Consider the following 17,758-nt stretch of genomic DNA (forward strand, 5'->3'; position numbering starts at 1 on the left):
TATTTTTACTGTAGACTATAATGCTAGTTATTTTTGATTGTTGTAAGAAATACTTTCCCAAGTTCATAAATACATTCTGTATTTCCTTCTAAAACTTGTTTTTCCTATTTTAATCAGACTATTAGATCAAGAATTGATTTTTCTGTATGATATGAGATAGGTTCAAAAAAATATTTTTTAAACCTCTTCTGGATAGCCAGGTGCTGAGCAGGCTGTATTTTTACTACATAATGGTTTTGGTTTATCTCTCTACTTTCTGAAGTCCCTTGCTGCTCAGTATTAAGATTCTGTAATAACCAAGCAAAACAAAGTATCAATCCCACAGTTTTATTTGTAAAGAACAAAGCATGAAAAGTCATATTTAAATGTACTCCAAAACCTGAAAAACCCACGTCAGTTTCTCTGATATGTATGTTAAAGTGCTTGATATCACAATACTCTTTAAATTTTATATTATGTTCAGATGAGGGAAAAAAAAATCCAGTTCTGATGCACTGTCAACAATATAAAGAAACACAATATAATTTAAATGCAGAAATGTTCACTGTTTAAAAAGATACACTGGGTACATTTATACAGGTTCAAGGTTCAAGTGTAACACAGAAGATTTTGTCTATGTTTAACACCCTCATTTGATTGACAACAGGAACTCCTCTCTACTGTCAACAAGATTTGGTTTGGAATAGACCCAGAGCTACACACAAATCCATTTGGGAAACCGGATGAAGTGTGATTCTCTCCTACATAACCCAAGGATGCCCTGGGTTCCTTCAAATGAAGAGAAACTTTTCAATATGTATTTTTTTGACTCTGCTGTCAGCTGCTCAATGTGATACATTTCTGGAGCTAATCTTGTTTCTGTCCTTGAGAGTATGATCATCTCAGGGAAGATCTGGGAGGATGAGTTTCTTGCATTCCTCTGATCACATCATCAGCAGTCTTCAAAAAAGCTTGGAAATTCAACAGATTTATAGATGTATTTAAATAGAAATAAGGGACCTAGATGTTTATTATTCATTTCCGTCTCCCTTTAAGCTAAATAAGTAACAAATACTTATGTAAGGAACAGGGGCTTCAAAAGAAACTGATGACTTGGAAACAGGATTCACTAAAGTAGAGAGGAGCTCGAGACTCCATTCACAATCAACGAAGGTGTGTTAATACTGAAATATAAATTGCAAAGGTTCAGTTATGGTAAACCTCAGAGAGAAAAATAAAATTCTCAAAATGAAAACCCACTGAAAAACTTAAGTCTTAGCAGAAAGAAGGTATTTCAATTAAGAGCTACATTCTCAATGATGTCAAATAAATATTTCCCTGGGGATCTGAGATCCTCATCTGTTGCCTCATGTTTCAAAATATCTTAGAGGTGTCAACATATACTACACACAAACCGTTAAGTATTGTCTCTACCTCTCTTTCATTACATTTACATATAACAGTGCTTTATTCCCAAAAAAGGAAATATAAGCAATTCAGTTATTTCCCCTATATCATTCATGTAGTGTGACAGAAGTTCATGACAACGACTTTTTAAAAAGGCATGTTAAAGTAAATACCACAGGGTTACAAAGGTAAAAATGTGTGAAACACTGAAAATAAATTTTAGAGGGAAACTGCAAACTTTTGCATGTTTCAGGTTTCTTGTATCAAACTCTTGCTCCCAGTGGGAGAGGGGAAGAGGAGGAACGTTTGTTCTCTGTAGCCCTATTTCACAACAACTAGAATCCCACTTTAAGCTATTCCACACCCTACCCCCCACTTTAAGCTACTCCACACCCCACACCAAGCCTCAGGCAGTTTTAAGGAGCTAATGAGCCCGACCCAGGGCACTGCTAACTGGGCTCACACACAGTAGCAACAACAATGTGCTGCCACTGTGTCAGAAAGGCTGAGATTCAGAGTTTCCGGGCATTTGAAAAACACTTGGAAATTAGATGTTTCAAGAGGTAATACTTTTGGCAATTTCATTTTAAAACAATTTCTTCTCAAGCTATTGTTATTTGAAAATACTAATTGTAATTCCAGGCATTATTTTTAGTTTATTTTGAAGAAAAAAAGTCAATTACAAAATTGATTTTTACTTAAACTCTAAGGTGTGATTATGAAGCAATATACTAATTAAAAAAATTAATACAGCAAAAAGGATACCTCTCACTGGGTATGGTCCTTCCAAAAGCCAGCTATGGACACTTATCCTAAGGGTTCTGCTACCGTCCTGCTCAAAATATTCTGGTATTAGCAGCTATAAGCCACGTAAGAACTGTAAGTCTTATTTCTTTAAAACTGTTTCTTTTGTGACCTCAAACTCTGCTTAAACATCATTTTTATTCATCAACTCGGATCCTAAGGACTTTTTGTTTGCAAATGCTAAATTTCTTTTAAAATGCCAAGATTTAAAAAAAAAAAAAGTCACGATTTACCATAACTGGCAATAGTCAGAAGAATGGGCTGTAGGCCATTCAAGCAGCTTGCAAGGAGGTCCCCACATGTATGGAGACATAGCTGTTGTCACTGGAATAACTATATGGGCTCCCCAGGTGATCAATTTAAAGGCTCCAGCATTCTAGAGGAGGGGTCAGTTCTGGTGTGATTATCTCTTTTGAAAGTGGTCACTTCCACTGTTGTGGTCATACTACACAAAGTGGGATAAGACTTTAGGTATAACTCTTTTGGGGGGTACTACTTTTTAAAGTAATAGCTTTATTCACAGGCCCCAAATCCAATTTTGCTCCCGGTTTAAGTAATGGATGTAATTCTCTACCACTTGAGAACCATGTGTTAAAATGAATGTTAAATTAATCCTTATAAATGATTATTATAAATGAATGTTAACAGTTATTTCCTATCTGTTTAGGTGGATGGATAAAGATCCAGGGGTAGAAAGACTATTAATATGAATGCCTCCTTGGAGCTCAGTCTCACACAGCCTTGGTGTAATAAAAGACATGAGCTCTAGACTCTGTTTTGTCACTGACCAGCTGTGGGGTTAAGTATTTAAACCCTCTGATCCTCAAAGTGTTCCCATCTACAAAATGATGGCTCAATGCTAGCATGCTCACATAAGTCATCTCTCAGCTGCCCAGAGTGTGCCAGAATGATGGCCTTCTAAGAAAGGTACAGGAATAAAACCCTGCACTCATCATTCTGTGGTCTTTAATCACTGCAACACAAGAACCCCGTGTGAAGTAGGTTCTGGATACCTCCCATGAAAGACCTTCTATGTCCTTGGAAGAGCTACACCAAGGCAGACAGCCCTTGGCCTCAGGGAACACATCTCCTGTGTGCCCAGGTCACCCAGAATCATCTTTCTGAAGCCCTTCCCTGGGTTTCTAAATGCTGCCTTCAGCTCCCCTGGTGCTCCTCAAGTACTAAGTCACAGATTAAAAGGGTTTGTGCCTTAGTCACCCCAGTTGAATACAGTGTTTGATAAAGGGAGTGAAGCACTTGTTTAATTTCTTCCTCCAGGAAATAAGGGAAACAATACTGTTGGCTAAAGCCCAGGACCCTCAAGATTGTACAAGGGTCCTGAGAGGCCATGGCTTTGCTTCTCAGCCACAACTGGGAATAAAACTCAGAGCTCTGTGAGGCAATTTCACTGCTAACAGTATGCAAATGCCTAATTAGTTACAGGACCTACCGTAAGTGAAGACTCAAGGTAACTAGCTAACACCACATTTATTTAACTTCCTTATAAAATACGAAGCTGGAAAGCTACTCACAATGTTTGGTCTTTCAAAACTGTTGCCTCTCATTCTGCTTCCATTTTTGTCAGTCTGTGCGGCCCTAGCTTTTACCTTCTCCAGGCCAGTTGTTTTGTATTATTACCCTTTCTTAAAAAAGGAACATAAAAACTTGCCCTGAAACACCCAGAAAGGGTTCATTCTTGCTCTTTCCCTCTGTTATTTGCATTATCTTCGTCAACAAATACTTTCACAAAAACATTCCAAGTTACACAGAGCCCTCCTCCTTCTTAGACATTCCTTCCATTTCCTGAGAGGGGGGATGGGCTCAGGAAGAGGGGAGGGGAGTGGGGACTGGAACCTAACAAAGAGAGGGTTTGAGATTATCCTTGAGGTAAGGAACTGCTGCAGGGATTAGATCGCCAAATTTTAAGTACAGAATCAAACTGCCATTTGCAGTTCTTCTCTGAGACCAACACTTTGAAATTCACATCTCTGCAAAGTACCTCACATAACAAGAATAAAAATGTGAAGAATGAAGTTAGTCTAGGCTAATCTTTCCAAAGTGTAAAGAAGTTATAATCCTACAATTTAACATACTTCTCAGGGCTTTGTGTGTTCTCTTTCCAGTTCAGCCAAGCTCCTGGGGTCCAGTATTTAAAATATTTGAATCATATCTTTAGCTTGTGCGGATGGAAAAATTTTTCCAAAAGACTGGAAAAGTGACTCAATTCAAATGTATGAAACCATTTGTAACTTAAAAAAAACATTTAAGTGTGGACTGTCACGTACAGTAGGTAAAGCTGTTCACTTTCACAATACAAAGACTCGGACACATCAGGACAGATGGCTACGACATAACAATGCATTCTGGGATCCTTTGTGATACCTGGAGGGAAAAAAAAAGCCCAACTCGGTTGCACTGTAATTACATGTTTACTGGCTTCTTCCTGGCTAGCACCACTCTTCCCCTCCCCAACTCCCAATGCGGTTAAGCAACTTATTTTAAATCACAGGAATATTTAATCTAAGAAAAGTATCTTATTAGAGTAATATAATTTCTTAAAGAAGATAGCATATTTACACACATCTAACACATGAAAATACTCTATTTTATACTAAATTCCAGGTTCAAATGAACTACAATACAGCATTTTCCCTTGTCTGTAGTGTGAGGATTGTTCAAATTGGGGAATACAGTGTGTTGCCCCTGCAGTGACTCACTACCTTGTCAGACAAGTCCAAATCAGTCCCCATAGCTGGGGAAGGTTCGGGAACAAGGGGTCTGGACTGAGAGTTTCTAGTCACGTTGGTTACACATCCACTCCTTTGATGAGTGATCCTTCCAAGACTATGGTGAAATCCTGAATGGTCTGCAGAATGCGGATGAGAGAGTTGACAGTCATGCGGTCACGCAGGAGGGCGCTCTCCTCGTACATTCGGGTAATAGCAGGACACTCGGCTAAGAGTGGGATCCACTGTGGGAGCAGGCGATCCCTACAGATTCAAAGAGAAAGAAGTCCTGAGCCCTGCTGACCTTGCTACAGAACAATACAAATGTTAGAGCTTTCAGCGGGAAGGTGTGGGGCTGGACAGAGCAAAACGATCCATGTTCTGAGGTCAGCAGAGAGGAAACCAAAGTCAGGAATTTGCTGGTTAAAAAGATACAGTAATGAGACAGTGTCAGCTAAAGGGAAAATGTAAGAGATTGTAAAAGTAAGTCTGGACAAATTGGCCTTAAGGACTTACCCATATTAAAGGGATTCTGTACTCTGAACACTTTTAAAAAGAGGCAGAATGTCATTTTGTATCTTTTTTTTTACAGGGTTGTTACTCAGACATCTGTGGCAAGGCATGCCAAAGTATACTGACTCTTTGGGAACAAACACTACATTAAATAGTTGGGACTAACATTTAAAAAAAACTAATACAACATAACAAGGTAAGAAATAAAATCAAAGCAGAAAAAGGTTAAGTAGATTTTATAAACCAAAAGCAGGGAGGCACTGGTCTAATTAATCAAAACAGCATAGATATAAAAGAAGATAAGGATCATGCTCAAAAGGAATTTTTTTTTTACGATTTTATTTATTTATCTGACAGACAGAAATCACAAATAGGCAGTGAGGCAGGCAGAGAGAGGGGAAAGCAGGCTCCCCGCTGAGCAGAGAGCCCCATGCGGGGCTCCATCCCAGGACCCTGAGACTATGACCCTAGCCGAAGGCAGAGGCTTAACCCACTGAGCCACGCAGGCGCCCCACTCAAAAGGAATTTTAAAAGTATAGGTGAAACTGGCCCCTCTTATTAAGAATACAGAACTTAGTTCTGTGAACCAGTTGTTTCAGGAGGACATCTCAACCTGCAGGTGTTTTTTTTTTTTTTTCTTTGAGAGAGAGAGAATGAGAGAAAGCAGAAGAGAGGAGGGAGGGTCAGAGAGAGCAGCAGACTCCCCACTGAGCAGGGAGCCAGATACAGGACTGGGATCCAGGATCATGAATGAGCCAAAGGTATTTGCTTAACCAACTGAGCCACCCAGGGGCCCAACCTTCAGTGTGTACTGATTAAACTCAGACATTAGTTATCTGTCACTAAGTATCTAAAATGTTCTTACTAAGCATCTCTCAATATGCCTTTCTTTCCTCTTAATTAATTAATTTATAAGATTTTATTTATTTCTTTGAGAGAGAGAGATAAAGAGAAAGACCACGAGCAGGGGGAGAAGGAGAGAGAGAGAGAGACAGAAGTAGACTTCCCGCTGTGCAGGGAGCCCAACTTGGGGCTCCATCCCTGAACCCTTGGATCATGACCCTAGCCAAAGGCAGATGCTTAATTGACTGAGCCACTCAGGAGCCCCTCCTCTTTTTTTTTTTTTTTTTAAGATATTTATTTATTTGACAGAGGTCGCAAGTAGGCAGAGAGGCAGGCAGAGAGAGGAAAGGGGGAAGCAGGCTCCCCGCTGAGCAGAGAGCCTGATGTGGGGCTTGATCCCAGAACCCTGAGATCATGACCTGAGCTGAAGGCAGAGGCTTTAACCCACTGACCACCCAGGTGCCCTTCTTTTTTTTTTTTTAAAGATTTTATTTATTTATTTGTCAGAGTGAGCACAGGCAGACAGAGTGGCAGGCAGAGGCAGACAGAGAAGCAGGCTCCCGCTGAGCAAGGAGCCCAATGTGGGACTTGATCCCAGGATACTGGGATCGTGACCTGAGCCAAAGGCAGTGGCTTAACCAACTGAGCCACCCAGACGTCCCCCTTCTTTTTCTTTTAAAGTTAATTTTTGTAGTAATCTCTACACCCAACGTGGGGCTTGAATTTATAAACCCTGAGATCAAGAGTTGCATGCTCTTCTGAGCCAGCCAGGCACCCCACAATATGCCTTTCCTGACAAGAGCAGCCATAACTAGGCATGCTGAATCTCTTGTTGGGGTGGTAGAAAATAACAAACACTGCACAAGTAACTTAAAAAAAATCTTATTCTTGGGGCGCCTGGGTGGCTCAGTCCATTGAGCGTCTGACACTTGATCTTGGCTCAGGTCATGATCTCAGGGTTGTGAGACTTAGCCCTGTGTTAGGCTCTGCCCTCAGGGGGTAGTCTGAGATTCTCTCTCCCTCACCCTCTGCCCCTCCCCTGTACTCTTAAATAAAAAAATCGTTAAAAAAAAAAAAGCTTATTCTAAAGGTCTATGTGTTTTATTTCGTATAATTCTGATAGCTGTTTTAAAATTAATGGATTGTACAGCTCTTATGTGTCATTTTCAAAAAATACCAGGGTAGGAAACTGTCTTAAAGAGAAGACTTTATGGGGCACCTGGGTGGCTCAGTGGGTTAAGGCCTCTGCCTTCAGCTCAGGTCATGATCTCAGGGTTCTGGGTCAAAATCTTAAAAAAAAAAAAAAAAAAAAAAAAGAGAAGACTTTATATAGTTAAGAATTATTTATATAGAAAAAAGAATTATTTATATAGTATGAATTCTACAATGTTATCAAATTTAAAGCAATATGGTGGTATACTGTAAATATATGTGCATGTATGTGGTGGTGTGTCAAATTCCCTATCAAACTACCTTTTACCCACCTGCCCAACTTTGGAGCCCATGTAATGTAATGGTTGAAAGTATGGGCTCTTGAATGAGACTGGGTATGAATCTTGGCTCTGATTTTTTCTGTGTGACCTTGGGAAAGTTGGTTAACTTAGTTATGCCTCATCTATTTTCTGTTTTCTCATCTACACAACGAGGGTACCAGTTGCTACTTCATGTAGTGTAGTAGTGAAGTGACAGGAGGATTAAATGAGATAATGAATGTAATGTACTTAGCATCGTGCCAACATATATCAAATACCCAATAAAGATAGTCTCATCATAAAATCAGGAATGAAAGAGGCCCATAGGAGAGCGCTGGAAGGGGCATGATCTGGTATAATTGCTTCTGGACTCTTGTTCAACATGTGAACAAAGATAGTGAAAGTTAAGAATTGGCTTTTTACCGTGTTCCAAGGCAAACTAAAATCTGGAATTTGCCGTCCTTCCCAATGTTCCTGGGTGCAGTATTAATAGCATTTACATAGTGGCAAAAGGTTCTGCAGGATGATTTCTGAATAAGGACATCATCTTCATTGTCTAGAATCTGGTCAGTGGTTTCAAAATAAGCAACTGCTTTCTCTGGGGAAAGAAGTCAGAATCAAATCACAATACACATTAATACTTCATGTACAGGAAGAGTATCACTTAGTTTATTCTGGAAACACTAATGATGCTTTGTATTATAGCCATTCCAGAAACCAAAGTCATTATTTTATCACTGGTTTCAAGATGAATTTCAGAGGTCCATGTTTCACAGTGGAACAATATACTCCCAGCAGTTTATTTCCTAATCTAGACTGCACTCCAGAAGGGTAGAAAGTTTACTCTCTTTAGAATACCTTCAAGCAATGGAATTTGGAAACAAACAAACAGAAAGCCAGACTCCTCTGTCAAGGCTAGAACCTTCTATGAGTAACCAGTAAATATTCAGGAGCCACTGAAATGGTACCCTCTGTTCTGTTACAAAATGGCTAACACTTCACAACAAAATCCTTAATACAGAACTGATTCAGGAACTCTAAGGAAGGGATATGTATACACGTATTAGAAATAGGAGCTTAAGATTCTAGGCATTCCAAAAGAAAAGAAAAAAAAATCACTCCTAGAGGCCTAGCTCTGTTAACCTCTTCTTTGTCTAAAAATTCTAAGTTGGATAAAATCAACTACTTCATCTAGACTATATTTACAAGACACAAAATGATTAATCATCCCTTTAAAAAAAGCTGGGAATTCTAGAAGAACTACATACCAAAATACAGATTACAAAGCTTATTTAGCAAGCTAAAGCAGCACACTCCCAACAGAATTTTCTGTGATGAATGAAATGTTCTGTATCTGTAGGTTCAACTTAGTAGCTCCTAGGTAAGGTACGTATGACTAAGGAAGTAAATTTTAAATTTAATTTACATTAAATCGGTTTAAATTTAAATAGCCACAAGTAGCTAGTGGTTACCATACTGGACAGCATAAAGTTAGAGTAATCCTTCTAAAGCAGAAGGTATATTATGTCACCCACTCCTTGGCTCAAAGCCTTCCAATGACTTCCTATTTCAATCATGATAAAGATCAAAGTTGTTCCAATGGCCTAGATGGCCCTGAAACACCTGACTCTGGCAATAAACAGCCCTCTCTCCCCAGTATCCTCTTACTTTCTGTCTCCCTCACTCTGGCCCAGTCACATTAGTCTTGCCATTCTATGAAAAGGCCAAGGGTACTCCGAGCTTGGGGCCTCTCTGTGGCAATGCTCTCAGCTAGCAGTATTCTTCTCCCAGACAGTCACATGGCTCGATTCCTCACTTCCTTAGTCTTTGATCAAATATCACCTTGTCCACAAAGCATCCCCACTTAGAAGAGTACCCTCCACTCCATGTCCTGTCACTCTGCTCTATTTTTTTCCACATCAAACATAGCTTTATAACATACTAGATAAGCTGCATACTTGTTATGTTTTTGTGTATTGTCTGGGTTCCTGCCCCCACCAGAATCTAAGTACGTCAACCATAGGAATTTTTGTGTTTTACTTATCTCTTGATGTATATCTTTTTTTTTTTTTTTTTTTTTTTTTAAAAACGTAAGCTCTATGCCCAATGTGGGGCTTGAACTCATGACCCTGAGATCAAGAGTCCCATGCTCTACTGACTGAGACAGCCAGGTGCCCTTGATGTAGATCTTGAGCATCTAGAATAGTGTCTGGAATATTATGGACACCATAAATACTTGTTGGATGAATGAAAAGATAGTGCTAATTTGATATTTATTTTAAAAAATGTACTCCCTTGTTGCTACCCCTTATTTGCTTAAACTCTGGGGTCTTTGAGTTTTGTAAGAAACATTTCAATGACCTTATAATAACATATACCTGCTTTAACTTACCTATGAAGTCCCAGATGAAGACATTCTTGTGGAAGATGCGGGCAGATTTGAATCCATGATGAAAGACTTGTTCAAGTGCCACAACCAGTCCATTTTCTCCACACAGCAACACCGTGAGGCTTCCTCTCTGTGGAGCAAAACACACAGTGCCAAAGAATAATCTGCTGCTTCTATGTTTAAGAAAATGCTAGAGAAATAGGTGCTGAGAACAGCTATGAAGCACATTTTTGTAGCTCTCAGAAAGCTTACAAATAAAAACTAACGTACCCTCTACTGCCTTATGTATCATGTATAAAAATGGCTTTAAAATCCTACATATTAAGTTTTACAGATCATACCTCTTTTTCAGGTTTATGAAAATGTTTCACAATATTATTCACAGCTTCTCCAATTCCTTCTTGGATCTGTCCAGCATTGGGTTCTGAAAAAATAATGAACAGTGGCTGAATTCTCATGCAAGGGAAATAAACTAAAGTACTATGGGGTATCGCTTGTATGCACCAGACAGGAAAACACTTCACCACAGTAGGCTGGCTTGTCAGGACCCCTGTGAAATTTGCCTCAGGCCAGTTCAGCTAAGTGGGAGGCATCTTGGCACAAAGGAAAAGAATCCAAGAGATTCTTAGATTCAAATTCCAACCTTACCACTTGCAATCTATAACCTTAGTTAGATGTCTAACTTCCTCTGAGTCTGAATTTCCTCAGCCTTAAAACAGGGAAAATATACACCTTATGGGTCACTGGGAAAGGTGAATGAGATATTACAGGTATAAATCATCTGGCATGGTACCTGTCACAAAGAGCTAGCAAACCCCTGGATCTGAGGAGTGAGGTGGGAAAGACTCACAGCATCACTCACAGGTACCCCCTTATCCTATCTACCTCTGAGTCCCTTAGTGGGCACACACCCAGGTTTGTGAAGCTCTGAAGGGCTAACCTGAAATCTGTGTTTTTGCTATTGTGTTGAAAATAAAGGGATGGAGGCATCTGGGTGGCTCAGTGGGTTAAAGCCTCTGTCTTCAGCTCAGGTCATGATCCCAGGGTGCTGGGACTGAGCCCCACATTGGGCTCTGCGGGGAGCCTGCTTCCCTTCCTCTTTCTCTGCCTGCCTTTCTGCCTACTTGTGATCTCTGTCAAATAAATAAATAAAATCTTTAAAAGAAAAGAAAAGAAAAGAAAAGAAAGGGATGATGCCTGGTATGCTGCAGCAGTCAAAGCCCAGAACTGCTTCCTTTTCTGATACTCAGTCCATCTGAGCATTGCTTCATTTGCATGACCCCCCCCGCCCCCCCCCGCACATGCTTAGGGCCTTGTTCTTGGGTGAGACTGTGGTGGATTGCTTGATTGGCATCTAAACTGCCTTTGCCTCCCAAAACCCAAAAATGTTAAAAAAAAAAAAAAAAAAAGATGGTAAACAGATTCTAGGGATAGAAGTAGGTAGGTAATAAGAGAAAAAATTTAATTTTTGATAATGTCTTATGGTGATGAACTATTAAATTTAATTTATATGTCATACTGTAAAGGACAAGCTATACATTCTAGTGTTTTAGAATCTTTGAATTTGTACTTCTGGAGGATTTCTTGCATAAAACATTCTCCAGGTAAAACTTAAGTAAGTTTTTTCCACACCAATGCATAAAAATTGTTAAAATGGGAACCTCTAATGATTGAAGGACTGATACTGTGGCTTCTTCAGCTGCTAGTTATTTTTTTCCTTTCTCTGAATATATTTTTTAAATATTCATTTTTTTCCCCAGTAATCCCTATGTCTAATGTGGGGTTCAAAATCATGACCCTCAGATCAAGAGTCATATGCTCTACCAACTAAGCCAGTCAGGCAACACTGAATATTGTATTTTTTTAAACATGATGATCTTGGGACACCTGGGTCGCTCAGTTGGTTAAGTGCCTGCCTTCAGCTCAGGTCATGATCCCACAGTTCTGGGATCAAGTCCCACATCAGGCTCCCTGCTCAATGGACAGTCTGTTTCTCCGTCTGCCCCACTTATGCGCGCACGCTCTCTCTCTGTATTTCTCTGTCTCAAATGAAAAAAATACAATATTAAAAAAAAAGTAAATATGAAGACTTATTTTGAAAACTTTTATTCATTCTAAAATAGCACTGTACTAATCAGTCGTATTTTATTTTTTAATTTTTTAAAAGATTTTATGTATTTGACAGCGAGAGATCACAGGTAGGCAGAGAGGCAGGCAGAGAGAGAGAGAGAGAGAGAGGAGGAAGCCCAGTCTCCCCGCTGAGCAGAGAGCCTGATGCGGGACTCGATCCCAGGACCCTGAGATCATGACCCGAGCTGAAGGTAGAGGCTTAACCCACTGAGCCACCCAGGCACCCCTATTTTATTTATTTTTAAAGATTTTATTTTTTTAAAGTAATCTCTATACTTGTGATCTCTGTCTGTCAAATAAATACACTCTTAGAAAAAAAAATTAAGTAATCTCTACACCCAACATTGGGCTCAAACTTACAACCCCAAGATCAAGAGTCTCATGCTTTACCAACTGAGCTAGCCAGGAGCCTCTAATCAGAAGTATTTTAAAACTGATTTAAAGCTTTTAGTTCTCTAAATATCACCTGCACACACTGTGAGAAAATGCCAATCACCCATCTCTGAATTTCAGGTTATTTAAAAATTTCTACCTATTGAGTAAGGAAAGAAAGTATGACCAAAGTAGGGAGTAAGGCCTCCTAAAACAGTAATATCCAAAAAACTGGGACTGTTTTAGAAGTTCTAATAATTTGGATGGACTGGGCTAAAATCTTTTATGTCTTTTTTATTTTTATTTATTATTATTATTTTTTTAAAGATTTTATTTATTTATTTGACAGGCAGAGATCCCAAGTAGGCAGAGAGGCAGGGAGAGACAGAGGAGGAAGCAGGCTCCCTGCTGAGCAGAGAGCCCGATGCGGGGCTCGATCCCAGGATTCTGGGATCATGACCTGAGCCGAAGGCAGAGGCTTTAACCCACTGAGCCACCCAGGCGCCCCCTTTTATGTCTTTTTTTAAAAAAATTTATTTATTTGATAACACAGAGAGTGAGAGAGCACAAGTAGAAGGAGTGGCAGAGGGAGAGAGAGACACCAGCTCCTAGCTGAGCAGGAGCCAGATGCAGGGCTTGATCCCAGGGCTCTGGGATCATGACCTGACTGGAACGCAGATGCTTAACCAACTAAGCCACCCAGGTGCCCCCTTAAGTCAGTCTTCTAAGCCAATTAAGGATAACATACAATAAGTTCACCAATTTTAAGTGTACAATTTGATGAGCTCAGACAGATGTATAGTCACAAAACTACCGCAATCATAATGCAGAAAATTCCTATCAACCCAAAAAGTTCCCCTGTGTCCCTTTTCAGTCAATCCCCTTCCCTAACTCTCAACTCCTGGCAACTGAAGCTCTGCTTTCTATCATTATTATACTGCCTTTTCTAGAATTTGGTCTAGATGGAATCAGAACATTTAGTCTTTTGTGTCTGTTCTCTTTTACTTTAGCATAATGCTTCTGAGAGTCACCCATATTGTTAGATACATCAGTAGTTTGTTCATTTTTAGATACTGCTGAGTACTATGCCACTGAATAGATACAGCACATTCTCCTTATCCAATCACCAGCTGGTGGATACTGGATTATTTCTATTTTGACTATTATGAATGAAGCTCCTATGAACATAGGACTGCAAGTATTAGTGTAGCTCCACATGTTCATTTCTCTTGAGTAAATACTGAAGAGTGGGATTCTGTGTCAAGTGTATGCTAAAGGTGTGCATGTCTTTAGAATAAAGTACCAAACTGTTTTTCCTTTGTCATTCCTACTAACATTCCTCTGAGCATTCCACTGCTCTCCATCCTCACCAACATTTGGTATTATCAGTCTTTATAATTTTAGCTTATCTAGTAAGTATGTGAAGTCTAATTCTGAAGGCAACAAGGAATTATGAATCAGGGGAATATTTTGAGAAAGAATGGGGGGGGCTGGGTGGTTCAGTTGGTTAAGCCTCTGCTTTCAGCTCAGGTCACGATCCCAGGACTCCCTGCTCAGCTGGGAGCCTGCTTCTCCCCATCTCTCTGCCTATCACTCTGCCTACTTGTGCTCTGTCAAATAAATAAATAAAATCTTAAAAAAAAAAAAAGAGTAAGGAGAATTTTTAGGCTATATCTAATAGTTAATATACTGCCATGTGCTAATAAATGGACAGGGACTAAAGATATTTAAGGAAACCTCTTTGTTGGTAAACTGAAGACCTCTCAGGTTCTGTTATATTCTACTTATGGCTTTATTGTCTATGGCTGAAATAAAACCACTTCCATGATAAACTTCTGTAATTTTTCACTAAATCATACTGCCTCTGTTTTAGTTTTCTGTGGCTCCTGTAATAGATTATCACAAAGTTGATGACTTAAAACAACATACATCTATTCACTCATTGCTCCGGAGTGCCAGGAATCAGAAATTATCGCCGGGCAGAAATCAGGGCAGCTCTGAGGCTCAAAGGAAGAACACACTCCTCACCTCTTCTAGCTTCTGTCAGCTGCTGGCATTCTCCGGCTTGTGGCTGCATCACTCCAATTTCTGCCTCCCTCTTTTAAGAATATGTGTGACTGCATTTAGGGCCCACCTAGATAATCCAGGGTAATCTGCCCATCCCCAAATCCTTAAGTCAATCACATTTACAAAGATCTTTTTTCCAAATAAAGTAACATTTACTGATTCTGGGATTAGGATCTAATACTCTCGGGAGACATTATTCAGCCTACTAAAGACCATATTAACATAAATTGGAAGTTTATGGTAGTATTAAAAATGGCATGTAAATACAGCATCCTATCTATAGAAGTCACTCCTCTATAGTATTTTATTACTTCTGTAGGAACACAGGCGTAGGGACAGGAATTTTTAGATTTTCTATTTATTTGAGAGAGAGAGAGAGAGAGCACGAGAGGATAGAGGTCAGAGGGAGAAGGAGACTCCCCGCTGTGCAGGGAGCCTAATGTGGGACTCAGTCCTGGGACTCCAGGATCATGACCTGAGCCTAAGGCAGCTGCTTAACTAACTGAGCCACCCAGGTGTCCTTGGAGAGGAATTTTTATTTATTTTATTTTAAAAAAAATTTTATTTATTTATTTGACAGAGAGAGATCACAAGTAGGCAGAGAGGCAGGCAGAGAGAGAGGGGGAAGCAGGCTCCCTGCTGATGAGGATCCTAGGGATCCTAGGACTCTGAGATCATGACCTGAGCCGAAGGCAGAGGCTTAACCCACTGAGCCACCCAAACACCCCCCCCTTTTTTTTAGAAGTATAATCTACCCCACAACATGGGGCTTGAACGCATAACCCCAATATCAAGAGTCTCATGCTCTACTAACTGAGCCAGCCAGGTACGTTTCCTCCTTTAAGTTTCAGTCAAAATATTACTTAGTCACATTTCCATAGATTAATTAAAACAGAACACGCAGTTTTTATTTGACTTTAATATCTAAATTCTTCAGGTTTTTAATTATTTGTTAATTCTTACCTTATTTTTTCCCTTTCCTCTCTCCTTGCTCTTTCAAATTCTGTTTGCCCAAATTAATTTTCCTCCACTTTCTTCTTTTTAATCTTGCCACATTTCATTAACGTATGTTCCCTGTGAAATGGCCCCATGATGTCTGCAACATCTGAGGCATACTGCAAATTTAACAATCAGTGATGGTACTTACTGGTGGTTTTTCCTGTCAGTGAAGTGATGCTCAGTCTCCGAGCCGAGGTGGGGGATTTCTGCTGGGGTGGAGTCCGACACTGCTTTACCAGATCCTCATCTGCCACCGAGGTCATCAATTCCCCAATAAGGATTCTCTCCAGGCTTCCATCATCAATGCCTTTCCCCAACCACCGCCCGCATGGGAACCTTATAGGTCAGAAAAACAACTTCTCCATCACCAGTACTTCACTAGTTTTAATCAGAATTTTTAAAATGGCACCATGGGTGAAGCCCATCATTTTAGTGCCTATGGGTTGTATTTTAAATTTAATTTTAAAATTTCAAACATACAGAAAAGTAGAGAGAATTGTATAACAGACACCCATATTCTTTATGTTTTGCCATATGCTTTGTTTTTATTTTATGTTGGAAGTATTTTACAGTACATTGCACACATCAGGACATTTTATCCCTAAAAACACTTCAGTATGAATCTCTGAAGAATAAAGACATTCTCTCTTATATAGCCAGAAATTGTTACCACATTCAAACAAATTAAATTGGTTCACTCTTTTCTTATACCTCACCTATATTAAAATACTGTGGTTAGTTCTGACAAGAATATTTTCAAACTACAAGCTAATATGGAAGTTGAGTTATAGGAGAAAAGAAAAACAGTGTTTCCAAAGAGGAGTACCAGCTCTAACCAGTAGAGTCCAAAAGATCCTTTCCTCCTACTAAATTAATTACTTCAAGCTGCCCTTTTAAATTTTTTTTTTTTTTAAACAGAGTTATATCTTTTCCAACACTTGCGGACTAGGCATTGATAGCACACACAAATAATTTTTTAGAGGTTTTCTGGGGGCAATTTTGTATTACATAAAAGGTAAAACTAAGGGGCACCTAGGTGGCTCAGTCAGTTAAGTGTCTGCTTTCAGCTCAGGTCATGATTCCAGAGTCCTGGGGTCAGGTACCCACCCCCAAACTCCCTGCTCAGCAGGGGGCCTGCTTCTCCTTCTTCCCCTGCAGCTACTCCCTCCACTCTTGTTGTCTCTTGACTCTGCTCTCACTCTCTCAAATATGTAGAAAATCTTAAAAAAAAAAAAAAAAAAAAAAAAAAAAGTAAGACTAAACAACACAACAACCTAAACTAAGATTCAGAAGGCAGTGAGAAAGCTTTAGAAAGAAAATAATTCTTTTTTTAAAGTTTGTTTTAGTAATCTCTACATCCAACATGGGGCCCAAAATCAGTACCCTGAGATCAGGAGTCACACACTCTTCCGACTGAGCCAGATAGGCACCCCAGAAGGAAGCAATTCTTAAACCTTTTCTTGTCTAAAAAATCTCAAAGAAAGAATTCTGAACTCCCAAGGACATTTACTTACCTGTATGTATGTCCTGTGATCTCATTTCTGACCATGACACAATCCACTAGCCATTTGGCTAACAGTCCTGAGTTATCGTGACCAATCTGAACTGTGGTCAGCTTCCCCAAGTTCTGGCACTGGAGGGACAGGACCACAGGTTATTCAGAGCTTGATCCCCCTCCCACTACTGCTTAGTTTTAGTGGTGGCACTTTGGTTTCATCTAATTTAACAACTGCAGAAGACTCATCCTGCATAATGTGCTCTGCTTTGTAGTAGAGAAATATATTCACATCCAATATATCCCATCTAATGAGCTAGGACACATATGAACAGTAACCATCAAATGAAGGGACTATATAAGGTGCTAGAGATATAAACAAGTATTAGAAAAACACTGGAAAAGGAAAAGTTATTTCTAACTGGGGAACCCAGAATTTGCGCCTTTATGGAGAGAATAATTTCAAGAAGTGGCAAAAGAATGCTATTTAGATTCAGTTACAGTGAAGTCAGGAAAATAAATAAATAAATAAATAATCACTGACATAGCTGTTTTTCTGTTT

At 39.5% G+C, this 17,758-nt stretch overlaps 1 protein-coding gene across 4 annotated transcripts in view; it reads right to left on the reverse strand.

Annotated features, from left to right (window-relative positions):
- Positions 1-311: 311 nt before the first annotated feature.
- Positions 312-17,758, reverse strand: part of DENND5B (DENN domain containing 5B) — a 200,935-nt gene continuing 183,488 nt past the window's right edge. For all 4 annotated transcript variants that reach the window (XM_045072862.1, XM_045072863.1, XM_004755712.3 and 1 more), the window contains 6 exons: positions 17,216-17,334; positions 15,850-16,037; positions 10,475-10,557; positions 10,137-10,263; positions 8,168-8,342; positions 312-5,180 (listed from right to left, as the gene is read on the reverse strand). In XM_045072862.1, coding sequence (XP_044928797.1) covers positions 4,997-5,180; positions 8,168-8,342; positions 10,137-10,263; positions 10,475-10,557; positions 15,850-16,037; positions 17,216-17,334 — 876 coding nt within the window. In that variant the 3' untranslated portion in view covers positions 312-4,996. The remainder of the gene's footprint in view (positions 5,181-8,167; positions 8,343-10,136; positions 10,264-10,474; positions 10,558-15,849; positions 16,038-17,215; positions 17,335-17,758) is intronic.

The sequence above is a fragment of the Mustela putorius genome, unplaced genomic scaffold, assembly GCF_011764305.1.
Source record: "Mustela putorius furo isolate JIRA1106 unplaced genomic scaffold, ASM1176430v1.1 tig00537227_pilon_pilon_pilon, whole genome shotgun sequence".
Classification (NCBI taxonomy): domain Eukaryota; kingdom Metazoa; phylum Chordata; class Mammalia; order Carnivora; family Mustelidae; genus Mustela; species Mustela putorius.